The following is a 20,077-nucleotide window of genomic DNA, read 5'->3' as shown; positions in this document are numbered from 1 at the left end:
AGAGAGAGACAGAGAGACAGAGAGAGAGACAGAGAGAGACAGAGACAGAGAGACAGAGAGAGAGACAGAGAGAGAGACAGAGAGAGAGACAGAGAGAGACAGAGATTAAATTGATCAACAATCACTGCCTACTCTGTACCAATGGATGAAAAATTAAAATTCAAAGTCCTTTGCCCTGAAGGGATCTCAGTAAGGTACAGAAGACAGACACAGACAGGTCATTTTCACACCTTGTGCTAAGAGGAGCAGCGGAAGGCTGAGAGACCCAGAAGAAGGCATTTGAGTCTTTCTGTGGAGAGGAATCCCTGAGAAAGGTTTCTCTTGGCCTGAGTCTTAAAAGGTACTTATTAAAAAAAATAAATAAATAAAATTGAGGGCTGTGACGAAAGGCACTTTTATTGAAAACAACATGACTAGGAAGAGTGGATGCCCCGCAACTCCTGGTGGCTGGAGGCCACGGTGGAGATGAGGAGGTGTGGAGAGGAGGCTGCGGGTCCATGCAGGGGAAGGTTAGGGCGGTCTCCTATTCAAGAAGCATTTAGGAAGCATCTCTGTGCACCGAGTTCTCTCTGCAAGTTGCAGTTAGTACCTTGGAGAACAGCCCCTTGATCGGGCACTCGCAAGCTCGAAATCCCTCCCTCTACAAAGGCAGGATGCTGCCAGTTTCTGCGGGTCTTTTGAAAGCAGCAGTTAATGCTTGAATTTTTTTTTCTTTTTATTCTTATTTTTTTCGTTTTAACTTTTTTGTTGTTGTTTTGTTTTGTTTTTTAAACCAATTTTGCACATTCATATCTGGAAACCTGAACAACTAATTTGAATATAACATCATGCAATACAGCAACCATAGTGAATTCCTATTACTTTGTTTAGTGAAATTTTACGTCATTTCTAATGCTTTATTTTATTTGTTATTATTTTGTATGTTTTTAAATAAGATTAAAAAACAAAAAAGACAGGGCACACAGACCCACTTTGGCCATTCAAATGAAAACACAGAACCTCTGTGACATAACTGTGGTTATCTCCTCTGCTGCCTTCCCGACGAATACAGAGAACTATTTCGGCAGGACTATTGCTCCAAGTCATGTTACATTCACTTGCTATTTGGTTTTTAGAATCTACCTTTTGGAAGAATGATTTTTAAATCCGATAATCATCCATCTCTAATCTTCAGCTGCCTCCCCTGCTCTGCATGCTGCTCTGAGAGTTGCATCACTGACCGCAGGAGCAAACCTAAAGTTACTCCAGGGATGGGGGTAGGGGGAGAAAGCCTGGTTTGTAAACACAGTCTCACTTCCATTCCCGGGAGCATTTATACTCATAAGTTTCTACGTTTGCAATGGTAAAATTTCTGCTGAGAATATTGGAATACACATGTAATGCTAGCACTCAGGTTAAAGCAGGACAATTAGGCCATTGTCTAAAAAGAAAGCAAGAGGTCCACAGATATAGCTCAGCAGCATAAGCGCCTGCATGGCAAGCACAAAGCCCTGAGTTCAATCCCCAGTACCGCAATACATAAATAAGATTGAGAAACAAAGATCCATGTTTCATAGCATATGCCTACAATCCCAGCACTCAACAATCTCAAAGAAAGAAAGAAAAGTGAGGACCGGCAAGATAGCCTAGTGGACTAAGCGCCTGCTTAGGTAAGCACAGGGAATGGAGTCTGATCCCCAGAACTGCATGCCACACTGGCCCTGCCCCCAGGCGTGCTGAGCCAGTCACCTAGACCAGGTGTGGTGGCGCATGCCTGTAATCCCAGCGCTGGAGAGGCTGAAAACAGGAGGATCACTCTGCATCCGAGGTGCGCAGTGAGACCCTGTACCAAATACATTTAAAAAAAAAAAAAAGGGGATGGAGGAGAAACATTACCCTCAGCAGCTCTCTTATACAGAATGTACTCCCCACCTAGTGGCAGGGCCCAGCACCAGAGTCTTAACTTTTGGCTCAAGAAAATAAGCAGGTATCAGAACCCAGGGAGCCGTGGATCAGAAGGGTCTGTGTCCTCACCTTCCTTTTTTCACCGCACACCACCCCATCCAGCACTAAGCCTGTGCTTTCTTTCATCTTCTTCCCCCAAAGACAGCTGGCCCAAAGGCAAGTTTCATTATTCTTGGCACTTCTTCACAACCTATACCTTATTGTTTTCAAGTAGCACTGTTCTGTTCACTTCCTGTGACTTATACAGGGTATACCGAACATGTATTTTAACTCTAAGTCTTCTCAGAAGTGTTGCTCTTCCACCCTCCCATCACCTCACATGAGCAACTCGTGGATCTGAGAGCAATTAGTGTGGGCAGCACTAAAGGGAGCAGAGTGTGCCCGCTCAGCACTGCTTCCCTGCCAAGTGCGCCTGGCCTGGCGGAATCTCTCCCCGCAACCACTTTCCGTCCCATCCTTGGATACATTATTTCTCCTACCAGCCTCACCAGAAGTAATTTGTAGCACTGCTCACTTAGCAGAATGATGCCCGGATGCTGTCACTCAACAATGGTGCCACTGTCTTTGCAAGAATTACAAACACAGATTATACTTTTCATTGGGATAGTCTTCTTGAAAGATCCCCAAATGCCGGGCAGTTCCATTTATGATGTGGGATATCTGATTGCATTTCAGTACTAAACTAACAATGTATTTCACATACACCAACATTCACAGTTTGGTCTTTGATATAAAAAGTTTTTATTTCTTTTTATTATTATTATTTTTAATTAATAGTCCTGAGGAGAAATATAGCAATAGGAGCTATAAACAGAGGAGACATGGGCTTGAAAGGTAAAAATAGGTGACTCAACTTTACTTCATTCTTATCCAACATAATAGCATATCCTTTCTGCATACAAAATAACTGCTGTGAATATTAAGATTTTAAAATGTAGGGGGCTAGGGAGATGACTCAGTAGAAAAAGCGCTTCCCTGGCAAGCGCAAGGGCCTGAGTTCAATCCCCGGTTCCGCAAAATAAATAAATTAATTAATTAATTAAAATTAATTTTAAAAATAGAAAGAAAACAGACAATTTTTTAAAAAATGTATCTGTGGTTCTCCTCTTTTTAATTTGAACTATAGGGAGCACCGGGTACCCCAGGTTCTCCGGGGCTCAGAGGTGATCCTGGATTCCTTGGATTTCCGGGCATCAAAGGTAAAGTCTTTTTATGCACTCTTCTTTACATAGACAGAATACCATAATTCTTATTTCTGAGCACACAAATGTTCACTCACTCCTTGCGGGCCCCCAGAGAGTAAAGAGGCACTCGATGTGAATGAAGACAGGAGATGCTGCCAGCGCCTCACCCAGGGGCTTCAACATTTTAAGAACTAAAAAATCTAAAAGACCAGTCACCCAGCTGTCACTGGGGGAAGACAGTCACTCAGCAGTCCCAGAGCTGTGATTTGTGGTTTCGTGGCACACATCTTGTTGCTGATGGTGGTGTTATGTTTTGCTTGTGCTGCTGAAGAATCAAACCTGAGACCTGACCTTGGGCGTGCTCCGTGAGCGTGCTGAGCTGCCTCTCCAAGCCCTGCTTCTTAATGGAATGCAAGGATACTATGACTTTAAATAAGGTTTTCAGTATGTCACTCATCATCGTAGCTGGCTAATTCTGCAGGTATTTGTTTTGTAGGGCCAGGGATCTCTTACCATAGCCCATAAACGTGCAAAGTAAGCGTGGCCACAGCCACAGTGTCATGAGGGAAAATTTCTTCCAGATTCAAGAGGCACCAGGTGGGCTTTATAAAGGTCTTTTTCAGTACCCTCAATTGCTGACTTCCTGGGGACAATTTAGCCAAAAGCCAGTCTCACTAAGTGACTCTGGGTGTTGCTCTGGACATGGAGTTAGTGGATACGAGCAGGCAATCTGAATTGTGTAATGCCATCATTTCTCCAAGTTTCAGAATAAAAACATCAAAGATCTGAAATATAATGTAAATTCCCTATTTGAGAAAACATCCTGGCAACAGGTTTATAGGTATTTAGAGGGGAGCGTTATTTTGAAATATATTCAATTCTTTTGAAAAATATTCCATGAAACCTACTCACTCTTAGATTTGAGAGTAAGACCACTGGCTGGACCTATCAATGAGTTGTGTGCATCTTCATCCGGAAATTTGTAATCACCTACTTTTTGTACTATAATCATTGTATTTTGTTCTCTTAACACACACAAGCACACACAAAGTGATCGAAAAGTATGGTGAGTTTTTAAAAATCAACTAAAACACATCGCAATTCATCCCCCTCCAAATACTGCCCCTTGCCTGGGGAGATAGCTCCATGGCTTAAGCGCCTGTCAGCCAAGTACAAGGTCCCAAGTTCGATCCCTGGTACCACAATAACAACAACAAAAATACTGCCCCTTGCTTCGAACACACTACACTGCCCTTGCCACTTGCGGAAGCAGTTCCAGACGTCCTTTCTCATCCGTCTCTTTCTAAGTGAGAAGGGGGATTCTGAGGGGCAGGAAAAGCAGTGTGTCTTTTACTATAATACAGTTTTAAAATTTAAACATTCACCATGTATTTTGATCATGTCTCATTTTATTACAGTTTTTCCTAGTAATCAGATGTAATACTTATACTATCTCAAGATTTTTAAAAATTTTTTGAATTTAGGGCAGGTTGTAGAGGGTATACAGGGTCTCACTACGTAGATCGGACTCATAGTGATCCTCCTGTTTACAGCCTTCTAAGTGCTGGGATTACAGGTGCAAGCCACCATGCCCAGTTTCAACTGCTGCCCTCTCAGCATGTGCTGGGGGCGGGGCCAGCACGGCAGGCCCCAAGATCCAACCCATGGCCCCTGTGCCTGCCTAAGCAGACACTTTAATCTGCTGAGCTACTTTGCCGGCCCTTTAAGATATTTTAAAAATAAAGTATTTCTCCAAATACATGGCTCTTGGTAAACTTCTTCCATTTGTGTGAAGCATTATGATGAAAAACCTTAACTACTTTGTTAGTTTACAACAAATAAATCTATATGTGCCCATGAGAGTTCCTGATTTAACTAATGCAGGGCTATTGGTAAGGTTAAAGTAATAAGCTAAGAAAGTAGATAGCTACAATAATCAAGCGTGATAATTCACCAAGAGACATTAAAATAGTTTTAATGTGGTTTTGTATATTACTTTAAATATTAAATTAACTAGGTTTTGGAGTCCAAATGTGAGCTCCTAGGAATCTTTTCATCAATGTTAAAATACAAGTTTTAATGCCTATTGTTTGGGTGTATTGTTATTGACTGTCACGTAAGACTCTGCTGGGTGTGGTAGGAACATGCACTCGCGCACTCGGGAGGCTGAGGTGGGAGGGTCATTTCGAATGTGAGACCAGCCTGGGCTACAAAGTAAGCTCAAGGCCAGCCTGAACTGAAAAGCAAGACCCTGTCTCAAAAACACAAACAAACAAATATGACTCTTTCAAATGAAATGCTAAACCCCATGTGAATGTAATTAAGATATAGTTATTTTCACAATGTGACATAAGCTACAATTAGTACTTATCCTTAGAGTTTATCAACCTGAAGAACCAGGAAACCCACCAAATCACTCTGCCTTTTTTATTTTTATTTTTTTAAGGACAGAAGGGTAATCTGGGATTCCCAGGGTTGACTGGACCTCCAGGACCGGTTGGACCAAAAGGACCACCTGGTAAATGCATTGCTTATCATTGCTCTGCATGGAGGAAGGGTAACTTGTCCAGGGAACCATCTCACCGTTATGCTTATGCCAACAGGTGCACGTGGAGACCCTGGCACACTTACAGTCATCTCCCTTCCTGGAAGCCCAGGGCCACCTGGCTCACGTGGACAACCGGGGATGCAAGGAGAACCTGGACCACTGGGGCCACCAGGAGAGCCAGGTGGGCCTGGCGCCACTGACGTGGTCTCTGGGAACTAATCAAACCAAGGTGCCTGTGAAGTACTTGGGAAGCAAATGCTTCACAGGAAACGTTAAATACTCTAGTGTTTCAAAATTGATTTTAGGATGGAACACATCTATTCATGAACAGCAAATGAAAGACCTTAAAATCTATAGAAAACACTTTGACAAATATACTTTATAGCACTCTGCTTTGTTCTTTTATTAAAGTAGAGTAATATGTCTATCTCTTCTTACAACTTTCAAGCTGAAGCTGTGTTTCAAAATGATTGCCTTCATACAACCAAATTCTGTGAAGTTAGTATTTTTAACACTTCGTACAGCAAATCATTTGAGGAAAACAAATTTAATGTAATAGACTTTAGAAAGGAACTATCAGGCTACACGTTAGTCTGAATCACATGGGAGGTGAACAAGTTACCACTTGCTGGTTTGATCAATATATGGGCATAGTGAATTACAGAATAAAATAAATCAGAATGAAAGATACATAACCATTACCAGGAAAGTAACAAACATAGGATAAATGTCAGGAGTTTTTGTGCAGGACTCAGGGTCTTCCTAAACCTGAACAACGTAGCACATTGTTGCTGAAACTGGAAAAGTCCCAGGTTAGCTTTTGTGTGGCCCCCCTTGTCTTTCATCCTACTGTGAGGAGATACATCGCAGTGTTGGTTTTTGCCTAGGACCCTGTGGGCCAAGAGGTAAGCCAGGCAACGATGGAAAACCGGGAACTCCTGGACCCACTGGAGAAAAAGGCAACAAAGGTTCTAAAGGACAGCAAGGTAAAGCAACAAAGAAACAACCAGAAAACAAACATCCTACCCAGTTTCCTTCCACAAAGCAGTACTGTTTCAGTACACAGAGAAATGTCCTGTTTAAATGTATGACTATAAGGGGCCGGGGAGGTGGTTCAGTGGAATAAGCACTTCCCTGGCAAGTTCAAGGGCCTGAGTTCAATCCCCAGTTCCAAAAAATAAATAAATAAATAAATAAATAAATAAATAAATAAATGTATGACTATAAGAATAGCCTAGTTCTTTCAGTTTGCATTGTTCAGATTAGACCAAAGGCCAGGGGCTGTGTGTTCTTTTGGAAAAGGATGAGAAATAAAGAATTACTAGAATATGCTACTCTCCCTACCTTAAGCAGGTGTACTCCAGATTTTTGGCTTGATGCAATCTCGGCGGGGGGTGGGGGGGATGAATGGCGATGTACACGACACGTACCAAGAGCAGGCAACTGTGCTAGCATTGCAGGATAACCAAAGATACAGGAAGACCTAATCTTTAAAAATCTAGTGATAGAGGGGACTAGGGTCAACAATTTCTGACATTGCCAGTGAAGCGGAAGACCCAATACTATTATGGGCTACTGGACTCTTTTAGAATATTTTGCTGAGTTTACACACCTATAATATTCAAATAACGGAATTTAACAAAAAAAGGGGATACAGATGAATGTCCATTTTGTATCTGTGTATTCAAAGTGGTTGGGATAGATACATAGTTACATTCTCTTAATGAATAGAGTGATTTGTTCTAATGGTGTTTGTAAATAGGAAATTAAGTCCGCATCTTGTACAGCAATTAACCACTAAGAAGATTGTATGCAGTGTGTTAATTATTGAAACTGTCCTACCGATTTGATTTGAAACTGTCTCATTGCTATTTGTTTATCAATAAAATTATGTCAAAAAATAAATAAATAAATAAATAAATAAATAGAATTTTAAAAAATCTAGTGATAGAGATATACAAATATCTATAATAAAAGGCATTTTTGTAGGAAAGCTGGGTAACAATAATGTCACTCAGCCATTGGGTAAGCCACTCTTTTCTAGGGTTCTTTTCTGTATTTGGGGCTTAGCAGACAGAGAAAAGCATTTAAGTTAGTTCTTGAGAATACAAATCTGAGATTGTCATGCACCAGCACTGCACATTTCTATGTGTATTTTAAAAGGACCGCCTGGATTAGATGGATTGCCGGGTTTGAAGGGAAAACCTGGAGACAGTGGATCACCTGCAACCGGGACAACGATGACAGGCTTTGTCTTCACCCGCCATAGTCAGACCACTGTGACCCCTTCCTGTCCAGAGGGGACACAGCCCCTCTACCATGGCTTTTCTCTTCTTTTTGTACAAGGAAATGAACGAGCCCATGGACAAGACCTTGGTAATATTTCAGTTCTAGTTTCCAGTCTTATGTAGATTGTAGATTTTTTTTAGCAGAAGGTACTTCTTTTGAAGGAAAGCGTAAATCCCCTTGAGAATGTTCCAGCATGTTCCAAGGAAGGCAGCTGGCCTAAGGCCTAGTCCTCACTCTAGCACATAAAACTGGTGGAAGGAGCATAGACTGTTCTACTCACTGCACATGATTTTCTCTTAAAATACCTGCCCACTTTTTAACCTCAGCAGTAATATCTTTTCCCAAGGCTTTATGTAGTTATCATCTATAATTGGAAGTACTTAAAGCAAAGATACTACCCCCAAGTTCTAGACAGATTAAATGGCCACAAGAAGTATGAATGATTGGAGATGGAAGATGTGTTTGCCTCTCAGGGCTTTGATCTCTATAGTTCCTAAAATTTTTCAATGCATATTTTGCAGAGAACTCCCTTGCATTGTCTCTGTTCAGGTTTGCCGCAAGTTATGTGTTAATTAGCCTTCTGTTAATAGTGTCACTCAAAATAATCTTAACATACTTCAAGTGATACTTAGTCTTGTGATTTATCAGGAACTCTTGGCAGCTGTCTGCAGCGATTTACTACAATGCCATTCTTATTCTGCAACATTAATAATGTATGTAATTTTGCATCTCGAAATGATTATTCATACTGGCTGTCGACACCAACTCTGATGGCAATGGACATGGCCCCAATTACTGGCAGGGCCCTGGAGCCTTATATCAGCAGGTAAAAAGCTAGTCCCTTGCATTTTTCAGTGCTATTTTTTTTTTTTTTGTGGGGCTGGGATTTGAACTCAGGATCTTGTACTTGCCAAGCAGGCCCTGTATTACTGAGCTATATCTTTGTTCCCAGTTCTTTAGTTTTGTAATGGAACCATGTGGATCATGTTGCTTGTGATGGGATGAAATGGTGCAGAAAGTGGGGTGCAGCCCTTATGTTTGTTTCCTGTTACAGATGCACTGTCTGTGAGGGTCCAGCGATGGCCATAGCAATTCATAGTCAAACCACTGCCATTCCTCCTTGTCCCCAAGGCTGGATTTCTCTCTGGAAGGGATTTTCTTTCATCATGGTGAGGAGAAAAAGAATCGTAAATGTATAGTAACAATTACCTGTAAAAAGTTATGTCGTGCCAGGTAAAAATGTGTTCCTTAGGACAGATGCTGCCTGATAATAGGTGCAGTATGGTATAGGCATCTGTTTGAAAGTCTACAAACGTGCATTTAAAAAAATATTGATTTCGTTGAATAGTAGAGCAGTTTATCCATCACACTTCTCTCTCTACCATCCAATTTTATGAGTAAGAATGCACTAAGAATGTCCTTAAGTTCTCACAACTAGGATTTGAATCCAGGTCTATCTGCTCCAAAATTATTGAGCTTTATGTTGTGCCTCTTTTCCTGTGAAGATTAAAAAAAAAAACAGCTTTGGGGGGGCCAGCCAGATAGCTCAGCAGATTAAAGCACCTGCTTAGGCAGACACAGGGACCAGGATTTGACCCCTAGTATGCCATGCTGGCCCCTCCCCAGGGCACACTGAGACAGTGTGGTGGCGCACACCTACAATCCCAGTGCTTGGGGGGCTGAAAACAGGAGGATCACTACAAGTGTAGTCTGTGTAGTGAGACTCTGTAGACCCTGTACTAAATACATGAATAAATAAAATAAGAAACAGCTTTGGAAAAGCATTCCCGCAGATGTAAGTGCCATACGGTGTGGCCCGACCATCTGCAATGCTGAATATTCACTGTCTGTGCCGTACTGTTTATGACACATCATTCCCTTTCCTTACCAAGTTCCTTTGTTCAAATCCCTAAAAACTATCTGTGCATACCCACCACGTGCCAGGACTGTTCTAAGCTCTCAGGAGTCCGGAGGCCAAATTCCTGCTCTCATGGAGCTTCTATCCTGGTGACCCAGATAGATAACAGGCAAGAGGACAGAATGCATTGATGGTGGCAAGAGACCAGTTGGTGGCAGGAATCATGAAAGAAATAAGGCAAAGTAAGGGAGAGGCTGGAAAGAGAATGAGGTGAAGGGAAGCCTTTCCGAGGTTATACATAAGGAAGAAGCTCCTGGAAAGATGCAAAAGAGCCAGCCAGCTTTGAGGAGGGGTACAGACAACCTGGAGGAACCTAGAATGTTAGCAAATCTGAATAAAGGACAGGAAGTTTAATTTGTGCTTTCTAGGATTTTTTTTTCCTTTTCCTATTGTCTTATATTACTCCCCCCAACTCCACCCCTCCCCCTCAAAAAAAAAAAAAAGTAGAGACTGGGTCATGCAAAACACCAGAGCGTTTATTGAGATATGTGTATTGTGACAGTTCACAAGTGCAGGTTCTGAGGGTGCTGGACAGGCACTGGCCTCCCCCGGCTCCTGTCTGGAGGAATTCCGAGCCAATCCATTCATAGAATGTCATGGAAGAGGAACGTGCAACTACTACTCCAATTCCTACAGCTTCTGGTTGGCTTCCTTACACCCAGAAAGAATGTTCAGGTAACTGATGTCAAGCTTAATCTGATGACTCAACTGCAGACCTAGCCAAGGTTATCTATGCTGCCTTTTCTGTATCTATGTGCAGATATAAGTCACACTTAACCCCTTACCCAAGAAATAAAATCCTGTTTGGCTTGATATTCCTAGTTTGCAAGCATTTTTAAGTCAATAAGTAGCCATGGTTTTGTGCAACTGTGCCACTAAAGACAAAATGTATGATTTTTACCATCATTAAACACACTTGATATTTACATATCAATTTGTAGTACCTTATCCAGTGAAGCCACTATGACATGGTAATCTCAATTACTATTATTAGAAGACTTGTGAATGAAACAGATTATTTGAAGGGTTGAATAGTTTTAGGACCAAAAAATAATCTGTATGTTTCCTGAGTGCTACCGACATATAAGTAAAATTATAAAATGGATTTTTCAGAAATTCATTCCTTCCATAAAGATATTCTTGTCACATAATTTACAACAGCTATACTATTCATTGATAAAATTCACCCCAGCAATTTATAAATCAATGAGTTCTTTGTTTTTATTTCAGAAAACCTATTCCATCAACTGTGAAAGCTGGGGAGTTAGAAAAAATAATAAGTCGCTGTCAGGTGTGCATGAAGAAAAGACATTGAAGAAATTAAAGAAAATAGGACTCCTCCTTTTCCCTCTCCTAAATAACAAAGTGATGGCCCAAAACATGCATTCATTTAAGTATTTTCCTCTAGCCAAACAATGCTGCTCTATGAGGCATTAGTAGTGCAAAGTTTAAATTTGTTTCCCAATACAACATGGCACGTCCTACAAGTTACTTCTGTGATCTTCATCTCTACCTTCAAACAAGACAACAATCTTTACAGAATATCACTGAGGTCAAATTCCACTTGTATCCAAAGCACTCTCTCAATGGAGACTGTATGAAGCTTGAATACTACAAGCTAAGAGATAGATACTTGATCCATTGGATTTTTTGACTTTTGTCCTTTTTTGCTTCTGGTCTTAAAAAGAATTAGTAAGGCTAACTTGGTCTTACACTGCTCTCCTACCTCTTTCCTGTAATGCTGGGCTTAGGTAGAAGAGCTGGAGACACGCAGAACACTGAAGAATCATGCGCAGACTCGGACTTGCAGATCAGCTGAGTAATACAAGGCCTGAGAAAACACAGAATTGAACTGAGGTTCATAAATTTTCCACAATTCAATCAGACATACCAAAAACTAAGGCCAAAAAAGTGGGTTCCCTGGGAGGAACCATAGTAGTCTTTGAAATAAGTATTTTTTAATAGATTTCTCTGAAGATTTGTGTTAATCTGTTCATTGAATTCATTTCATTCTATCAGTACAAGCTGTCTGTACTCAAAGTGGATAAAATGTTTACTTTTAGTGAATTCATTTTAATAGGATGGTACTACATGCATACTCTGAAATATATCAAAGTTTTAACTTCTTTTTTCTACTGTACTCACACACAAAAAAGGAAGGAAGGAAGGAAGAAAAAGAGAAAAAGAAAGAAAAAACAGACAAAGGACACTGCTTGTTAGATGTGCACTTTACCCTCATCTCTGGAAATGTTGGTGCAAACCTATAATGGGGTGCAGTAGGATCAATAATCCATGGAAGAATGTTAGAGATCTGCTGGCTCATCAAGCTGAAAATATTTTTTATTTTTGCTCTAAATAGCTTATGAATTGGTTTTACAGATTTGTTCCTCTTCTTACTTTTAATTTTTCCTGTGTGAAAATTTTCTCATGTTATATGTATTCTTACAATCCACATTGAGAGAAACCATTGTCTAAAAACCTTAATGTACAACCTGTATAACTTGGCAACTGTACGTCTTAAAACTTGCTTTTCCCTGTGTTGATACATTCCCAAGGCTGCTTAGTACAACTGAACAAGCTTTTTCTTCAACACCAAGTGATGTCCCAGAGACTATGATAAACGAGACACTAACAGAGAAACAGAAACAGATAGAAAAGATACTTGTTTCTAATCTAAGAACTCCTAAGAGATAACTTAGTTCTGCCAAGAATCACATTCAGGGGCTGGTGATGTAGTTGGGTGGTACAGCGTGTTAGCCTGCTCCAGACCCTAGCTTTAGTCCGCAGCAGCAAAATCAGACAAGGGAGAAGGATTTTGTGTGTATGAGTCTTTCTGTCCCTTTTCTTCCCTTATTATTTGTATATCTCATCATCATCACTCAGCAGGCCTGAGTAAAGGTTGAAAAATAAAATCTATGCCCAGGGAAAGCCTACACTCCTGGCATCTCTTAGGCACCTCAGGAGCTCAAGTCGGGACAATTTTTAGAGAACAAAGACGTACGAAACATTTTTAACTCTGTCTACATGATGGTAGCATTACCTGATGACCTCCGAGGCCAGGTACCAAAGGCCCAGTTTTCAGGGTGCTTCTTTGTCCACCTGCGGTGGAACTGGTGCTGATACTCCATACAGACTCCTGCTCCCGTGTCCGCTGCCCTGAAGGGAAAGGTGACCCTGGAGCGGGACGAGGTTTACGGCCCCCACTGCTCCCATAGCTGCAGTGAAGCCATTTTTACATCACTATTAAAATGTGCAGCGTTTTATTTATTTAGAGTATGTACTTAGATTCACCTACAGTAAGGCATTCCTTCTCTAAAATACCTTTAATGTAATTGTACCGTCTGTGGCGAGAGGGCCCGCTGTCAGCCACAGCAGCATCTCGCAGGAACTGGGCACAGATGCAAATTCTAGGCCCATTCCAGACCTAAAAAGTAGAAACTGCACCTCCACAAAGCCTCTGCATGATTCCGATGCACTCGAAAGACTTGAGAGAAGCTGCTCCAGGAAAACACCCCAGAGAGGGGCCACAGCTGCACCCTCTTGGTCTCTTCAAAAAAGTCCAAACTCCTAGATGACCTCAAAGTGACCTACTGTACTCCCCCCAAAAGCCTCGGGCTGCCCAAGGCCAGGCGCCAGGCCTTCCCCGCAGCGCAGGCTTCTCCCTCTGCCCTCCCCCTCCAATCAGTATTGAGCCTCGGAGGAAGACCAGTGACGCTGAGCCCTAGTTCCAGTGAAACCATATGAACAGATGCCCTGCCCCTCTGAAGAGTGACCGTCACCTTGCAGCTCATAGGTTATTTTCCAGATATCTATGCGTAGCTCATGAGGTTTTAAAGATTTAACTTTGTAGCTAAAATGTAAGTAACTTGCTTCTTTTAAAATTGGGGCCTCAACCTCAGAATTTCACAGTGTGCTAAAAACAACCAATTTCTCAGAGTTCTTTGTTCCTGTAATATAAACATTATTAATTTATTTATAAGAGTATTAAAATGTTTAAATTTGAATTTTATTGCTAACTTACAAAGATTTTTCTATATATCAAATGTAACTTACTGCTACTAAATTTAATATTTACTACATTACAAAAATGAAATATATTTAAAATATATTGAATGTTTTATATTGTTGTATCCTGACAGAATTACAATATATTGTACTAATATTTCTGTAATTACACTTAAAATATTATATTGTTTTGTCAAAATAAAAGTGAAAAAAATGGGAACTGGTTTTCATTTTTTTTAAATGAAAATAAATTTATCTTGGCTTTTTAAAATAATATATGCTCTCTGAGAAAACAATAGACAACACAGAAGTTATGAAGGTATATGCCATTCCACAATCCTTTTCTATAAATATTGGGTCTTCAGGTGTACAGGGTCTCACTATGCAGATCAGACTTGTAGTAATCCTCCTGTGTTCAGCCTCCCAAGCCCTGGGATTACAGGTGCACGCCACCATGCCCCATCTCAGTCACCCTCTCAGTGCGCCCTGGGGTTGGGGCCGGCATGGCATGCAGGGGATCAAACCCCGGCCGCTGCGCTCAGCCTAAGCAGGCACTTTAATGCCAAGGCACTAAGCTATATGGCCGGCCCTTATAAAAAAAAAGTTTAAATATGATAAAAGCATGCTTTATCATTAGGGGTTTTTTTGTTTGTTCATTTTATTATTTTCAGCTTAACATGTTGTGGGCAGATTTTCACATCAGGAGACACGAACAAGCCATCCCTTTGATCAGAGTCCACTGTGTGGATCCACAGCACAGTCAGTGCATCCTGAGCTGATGCACAGTTCATTTAGTTTTGTTATAGACATTCTGTGAATGTGTCAGCTCACATACTGCCTCAGGATAAAGCTCATATAAGATGTCATAGAATTAAAGGGGTCGCATACACAAAAAAATGCTCAGTAGAAAAACATTCTTAATATTTCTATTACTGTATTCAATATAAAATACTGAATATTGTTCCTTCATATTTTTGCCTGCCTCATCAGTTTGACTGATATTTTGCTTATTATCAGTGAGGCTGAATATTTGTCACTCTAATTAGTGGTGCTTTTGGTTTTTTTGTTTGTTTTTGGTTTTGTTTTTTTTTGTTTTTTGGTCTTTTTGAGACAGGGTCTCACTATGCAGTTCAAGCTGGCCTTGAGCTGACTCTGTAGCCCACCCTGGTCTTAAAACTCCCAGTGACCCTCCTGCCTCAGCCTCAGGAGTGCTGGAATTATAGACATGTGCCCCTGCATCCAGCCTCTAATTAGGATCCTTTAAAATAATACTTATTATAACTACTTTTTAAAAATTTAAGGTGAAGAACCAAATCAGATCTTTGTTCATTTTTCTAATGAGGTGCTCATTTTTCTAATGAAGTAAGGCCTATAGATTATAAAAAGTATGGGTCTTATATTCTGATGTTTCTCATTAATGATACCAAGGCTCCTCAATCACATAAAATAATTCAAAAATTTTCAAATGTAGATAATTGGTAAAGAATATTCAAAATTTGGAATCTCAATTTGGGGGTGTGTTAAATTACAATAAAGAAATAAATATAAGCGAAATAATAATTAAAGGAGGAAATGGAAAGAACAGTGATTCTAAACCATTTCAAGAAAATTGTTAAATAAAAGTTTGAAACACATTAATAATTAAGCCAAATCTAATTGGAAAATACTGTGCATCAAAGTGTACAAATCTAATTCATTCTACTGAACCTATTTGTACTGGTGCTGAGTGGAATAAAAGCTGTGTTTGGGCACATTGTCTTTCTGTCTGCTATCAGCCTGTTTGGAAAGGAAAATTCTGATCACTCCCTGCTGGATCCTTAGCAACTTATTAGCAAGGTATTCACAGAACACACAGAGTGCGGCCTCCTCCAGTTTGGGCCCTAGGCATGTGACTCAGAGCAGTAACCGCAGATCTATCTATTGGAAACAAATAGGTTAAGAAGCAAACACAGAAGAAAAAGTAACTGATTTTTTTTTTCAGATTTTTAATAAACACGCCAAAAGCATAGTTTCAGAAAACACAGTCTTTCCCAGGATTTTGTGAACTGTATTGTTGTAGGTGGCCAAGTCAGATAGAAATTATAGGCAGCCAGACAGGGTGAGGCCCTCAAAAGGCCCAATATGGACAGCAAGATAACTCGCAAGTGTGGGAGAGACCTCAAGACAGTAAATTAAACAAATGCAGTCACCTACCTCCCTAGGGATGGACATCAAGGACTAATATTTTAAATAGATAGCACTCACACTGAAAAAGCCATCAACAGTCACTAACTCAGCCCCCTACAAGAAAAGCCCCTTCTGTATTCATGCCCACTTGCGTTGTGACTCGCCTCCCCACTTAATCCTGATTTAATCTATTTTACCTTACAATTGTGCTTGTGATCTTACTGGAGGACCACAGTTTTGTCCTACTTCATGCCCACCTAGAGAGTTCCCATGTTTTCCACATGAGACCTGCCTCACCCCATGGTTTTCTTCTATAAAAATCCCTAGAAAAGGCAGATTCTTTGGCAACCCGCTAGGGCTCCCCTTCAGTCCCTCTCTCGGACACGAGCTTTCTTTTCCTCAATAAATACATTCTGTTCTTAACCTCCATTGTTCCTTAAATTGATTCTTTGGTTTTAGAGAACTCAAACATGTCACAGGTGTCTTTCAGGTTGAGAGTTTTAAACATTCCCCTGATAAAGGGGGATGTGAAATTCCCAACCTGGCCTGAATGAGTTCGTGTTCTCTAAAACCGAAGAATGAATTTTAGGAACAAACGGAGGTTGAGGGTAAAACTTTATTGGAAAGGAAAGCTTCTGTCGGAGAGGGACAGAAGGGGGTCCCGAGCGGGTTGCCCAGGAAGCGGTCTCCTTCAGGTTATTTTTATAGGACAAAACCATGTAGTGCTAAGGTAGAGACAAAGGGGTCCCGCTTAGGCAGATACAGGGTGGGGCAAAACTATGGTCAACCAATGGGATTACAAGCACCATTGCCCAGGTAAAATTTATTAGGCCCAGGACCAAATGGGGTAGTGAGTCATGAAGCAAGCGGGCAACATTATCTGGTGGCCTTCAGTCGATGATTCTTCCTGACTAATGAGCAATCCTGGATGCCAACTTTAGGGAGGTCAGCATTTGTTTGATCTTTAGGTCTGGCTCACACCAGGAGCATCTCCCCAGTAAGCTGTCTGGTCTTTGTCATCTCCTTCGAGGGCCTGTCCCTGTCTAACTACCTACAATATTTCTATCTAACTCAGGCTGCCTGCAACACCCCTATATCACTTCGATTTTTCTACAAAATGCCCACATTGTTCAAAACCTTTAGAGAACTATTTATTGCTTTAGAATTATCTTCAATTCCAATTTATGATCTAAAGAAATAGGCCTCACTACTTTATATCCAAGGCCTACAACGTGATGAATACACCTAGGTCCACAGTGTATAGGTGAGTGAGATACAGAATTTTATCTTAAACGCTGAATTTATTTTCTAGTAAGGAAAAACAAGACGAACATGTGAATAATTATAATATTGAACAAAATGCAAATGCTACAAGCAATAAAAAATTGTGTTTGCGAAGCTGGAAGCCTCAGGAAATGATTCTTAACAGAGGGAATGTTGTAGGCGATCCTTGAAGGGAAGACAGGGTCTAAGAAGCAAAAGCTGGGGCACGCTGGCATTCCAAGTGGCAGCCAAAGAATGGGTAGGTGCAAGTAGTTCAGGCAGTAACTGGTGATCCAAGTGATCTATCTGTACACACCCCGTGGCTAACGAAGAAGAGTAATGTTGCGAATATGTTGCGTAGATTTTAGATTACTAGGCTGAATTTGTACCAGGTGTGATCAAACCCACCACGAATGGTTACATTTTCAAAAGCGTTACAATAGAAGATACACTGCCATCGATCCACCCTTCCTGGGCCTTCTTGGGGAGTCAGGAGTTAGGTGGTTAGGCTTATAGATCTAGGGGAGCCGAACAAGGCTGCTAACCACCAGGAAGCCTAACTTCAGCCTTTCCTTGGTTCTTAACCCGAGGGTTTGGTGAGTAAGCAAAATTATAGCGTTCCTAAGAATCAGCCCAAATTCATCCAAGTGTTCTGATTGCTGAGCTTCACATTACAGAAATTACGAGGGAGGTAGTCCTACAGAAAGTGTTCTTAACTGGCTCCCGAAGGTTTACCTCGCGCGGTTAGTACGGACCACTAACATTTCCCAAGTGGAAACCAAACCCAAGCGTCTCATTAGCCTCCGACCGCTCACCCTGCCCACAACAAAGATGGCTCCCTTGCGTCCTCACTGGTCCTGACTCTCTCTGCGCGAACCGTAGGTTCCGCCCTTTCCCGAATCACATGACTACAAAACAGCTTCCGCTACGGCTCCTGAGAGGGGCCAATACCAGCCGTTCTGCGTCTGTCCCGGCCCGCTGCGGGCCGCTCCGCGGGTGCCTCGCCCGGGGTGCCCTAGGCTCTCGGCCAACGGCCTCTGCGAGCGCCCCGGGAGCCGGCGGGCGGCGGCCCTGTCCGGGACGCTCCGGGGGGCCCAGGGGTGAGTGCCGACCCTTCCCGACCCGAAACTGTCTCCGTGCCGGCGTGCGGGCCTCTCTCGGCCGGGAGCCCCCAGCGCGGGCCGCCCGAGCTGCCGCTGCGTCCCGACCCCGCGGTGCGCCCGCAGCCCCGGGGCCCTCGGCTTCCGAGGAGAAGCACCTGCTGCCCCGAGCGAGTTCGGGCCCACCCCGCCCCCTTCTAGTCGGGCACTGGGTTGGTGAGTCAGTTCGGGTTTTACTGACCAAAGACGAGTCCGGGGGGAGAGCCGGCGGGAGGGCGAGTCGGCGGCCCGGTGCCGCCTCCCGCCGCTCCTTCCCCGGCGAGGCCGCGACCCCGCACGGCGTGACCTTGAGCCGCCGCCTTTGGGAGGCTTGCTGCGCGGGCGGGCGCGCGGCGTCCTGCTCGCGGCGGGCCGGGGATCCGGGCCGGAGCCGCCGGCGGGCGGGCGAGTCCGGGAAGAGCGCCTCTTCGCAAGGGCCGAGGGTGCGCTGCGTGGGCGGCCTCTCCCTTGGACGCCTGTGAGGATGCTGCAGGTTCTCTTTCCGGGGTGAAGACTTCGGTGTCTGCCTCGAGTTCATTCTCGTTGGCTAATGAGATCCCCCAAAGAAAAGCTACTGGGGAAATGAGGACCGTGCAAATTATACTTAGTCGCTGTTCCTCCCACGCAGTTAAATTGCTTGGGGCGCCGCTGCGTTTTTGGTTTCAAAGGCTTGTGAACTGTTGCTATTCATGCCTCAGGAAATGGTGTGTCGTCCCCCTTCCGCTCTGATAGGGCTGCCTGTCATGTTAGGATTTCAAAGCTTAGCTGTAGCGCGCCTCCCTGTAGCTGCAGCAACTTTTCAGTGGTTAATAGAACTTTAAGAAGTTTGTAGGAACTTTTCTTTGATTGTTTTGTCCGTTTGAGACAAGGTCCGCAGTGCACTTCTGTCTGGCCTTGAGCCCACTTTGTAGCTCAAACTGATTTTGAACTCAGCGATCCTCCTGCCTCAGCCTCCAGAGGGCTGGAATCACAGGCATGTGCTACCACATTCGGCTTATTAACAATTCTTGAAAAAGAAAATGAACCTGGGATCGCTTCAGCCTAGTTTTTCTAATGCCCAAGAACTGTAGCAGAGTGACCTAAATAAAAACCTTGAGGTACGTCCACAGTGTTAAAGAATTAGACATTTGTGTTGTAATTGGAGAATTAGGGTAAATTTTTATTACTACCACCATCGGTTGGAGCGAGGTTGTTTTCTGGGACTCTCCAGTGTCTAACGTAGAAAGTTGGGCTTGCATCACTGTGGCCTGCAGTAGGTATGTTTTCCACCAGTGTCTTAGCAGAAGGTGATGTGTGGTTGAGGGGTTTTTTTTTTTGTGATACTTATATTTTTATTATATATATTTGTTTGTACACCAAATCCCTGCTTTAAGATGTACTGATGTAACATTTACTTTTAAAATACATTTCTTTGAGAAGTCAAATAAAAGAAGTGTGACCTGGAATGAATGTATTATGTGAGTGCAGGGGGAAACCCCTGAAGTTAGTACACATTGCTGACATTTGGGGACCAACAGCGCTTGGAAAGTCAAATCCGAAGTTAGGTCTGGTTCCCTGAGGATTGCGGCTTGTTGGTTATGTAACAGGATCGCGCACAGGTTGCCTTGTAGATTCTAGACTT

The 20,077-nt window shown here is 42.5% G+C and overlaps 3 protein-coding genes across 13 annotated transcripts in view; 2 read left to right on the top strand and 1 right to left on the bottom strand.

Annotated features, from left to right (window-relative positions):
- Window positions 1-11,217, top strand: part of Col4a3 (collagen type IV alpha 3 chain) — a 140,592-nt gene extending 129,375 nt beyond the window's left edge. The window contains exons 44-52 of the mRNA XM_023723074.1: window positions 3,071-3,143; window positions 5,575-5,646; window positions 5,732-5,857; window positions 6,564-6,662; window positions 7,840-8,052; window positions 8,614-8,791; window positions 9,020-9,134; window positions 10,386-10,558; window positions 11,114-11,217. Of these exons, the coding sequence (XP_023578842.1) occupies window positions 3,071-3,143; window positions 5,575-5,646; window positions 5,732-5,857; window positions 6,564-6,662; window positions 7,840-8,052; window positions 8,614-8,791; window positions 9,020-9,134; window positions 10,386-10,558; window positions 11,114-11,198 (1,134 nt within the window). The 3' untranslated portion in view covers window positions 11,199-11,217. The remainder of the gene's footprint in view (window positions 1-3,070; window positions 3,144-5,574; window positions 5,647-5,731; window positions 5,858-6,563; window positions 6,663-7,839; window positions 8,053-8,613; window positions 8,792-9,019; window positions 9,135-10,385; window positions 10,559-11,113) is intronic.
- Window positions 11,218-11,625: 408 nt separating this feature from the next.
- Window positions 11,626-19,078, bottom strand: LOC105743073 (translation initiation factor IF-2-like). Its single transcript, XM_023723083.1, has 2 exons — window positions 18,659-19,078; window positions 11,626-11,714 (listed from the first exon to the last, which is right to left on the bottom strand). Exons 1-2 carry the CDS (start codon window positions 18,992-18,994, stop codon window positions 11,670-11,672), a joined length of 381 nt encoding a protein of 126 aa, XP_023578851.1. The 5' UTR covers window positions 18,995-19,078; the 3' UTR covers window positions 11,626-11,669.
- The window catches only part of Mff (mitochondrial fission factor), a 29,725-nt gene continuing 27,899 nt past the window's right edge, over window positions 18,252-20,077 (top strand). For 7 of the 11 annotated variants that reach the window (XM_023723077.1, XM_004638148.3, XM_023723081.1 and 4 more), the window contains exon 1: window positions 18,253-18,417. The gene's annotated coding sequence lies outside the window, so the exon portion shown is untranslated. Of the gene's footprint in view, window positions 18,418-20,077 lie in introns of all 11 variants that reach the window. The other 4 variants (XM_023723076.1, XM_023723075.1, XM_023723080.1 and 1 more) reach the window with 2 other exon arrangements.

The sequence above is a fragment of the Octodon degus genome, unplaced genomic scaffold (genome assembly GCF_000260255.1).
Source record: "Octodon degus isolate 3935 unplaced genomic scaffold, OctDeg1.0 scaffold00096, whole genome shotgun sequence".
NCBI lineage: Eukaryota > Metazoa > Chordata > Mammalia > Rodentia > Octodontidae > Octodon > Octodon degus.
The sequence above is the reverse complement of the archived record's forward strand: the minus strand, read 5'-3'. Positions and strand labels throughout refer to the sequence as shown.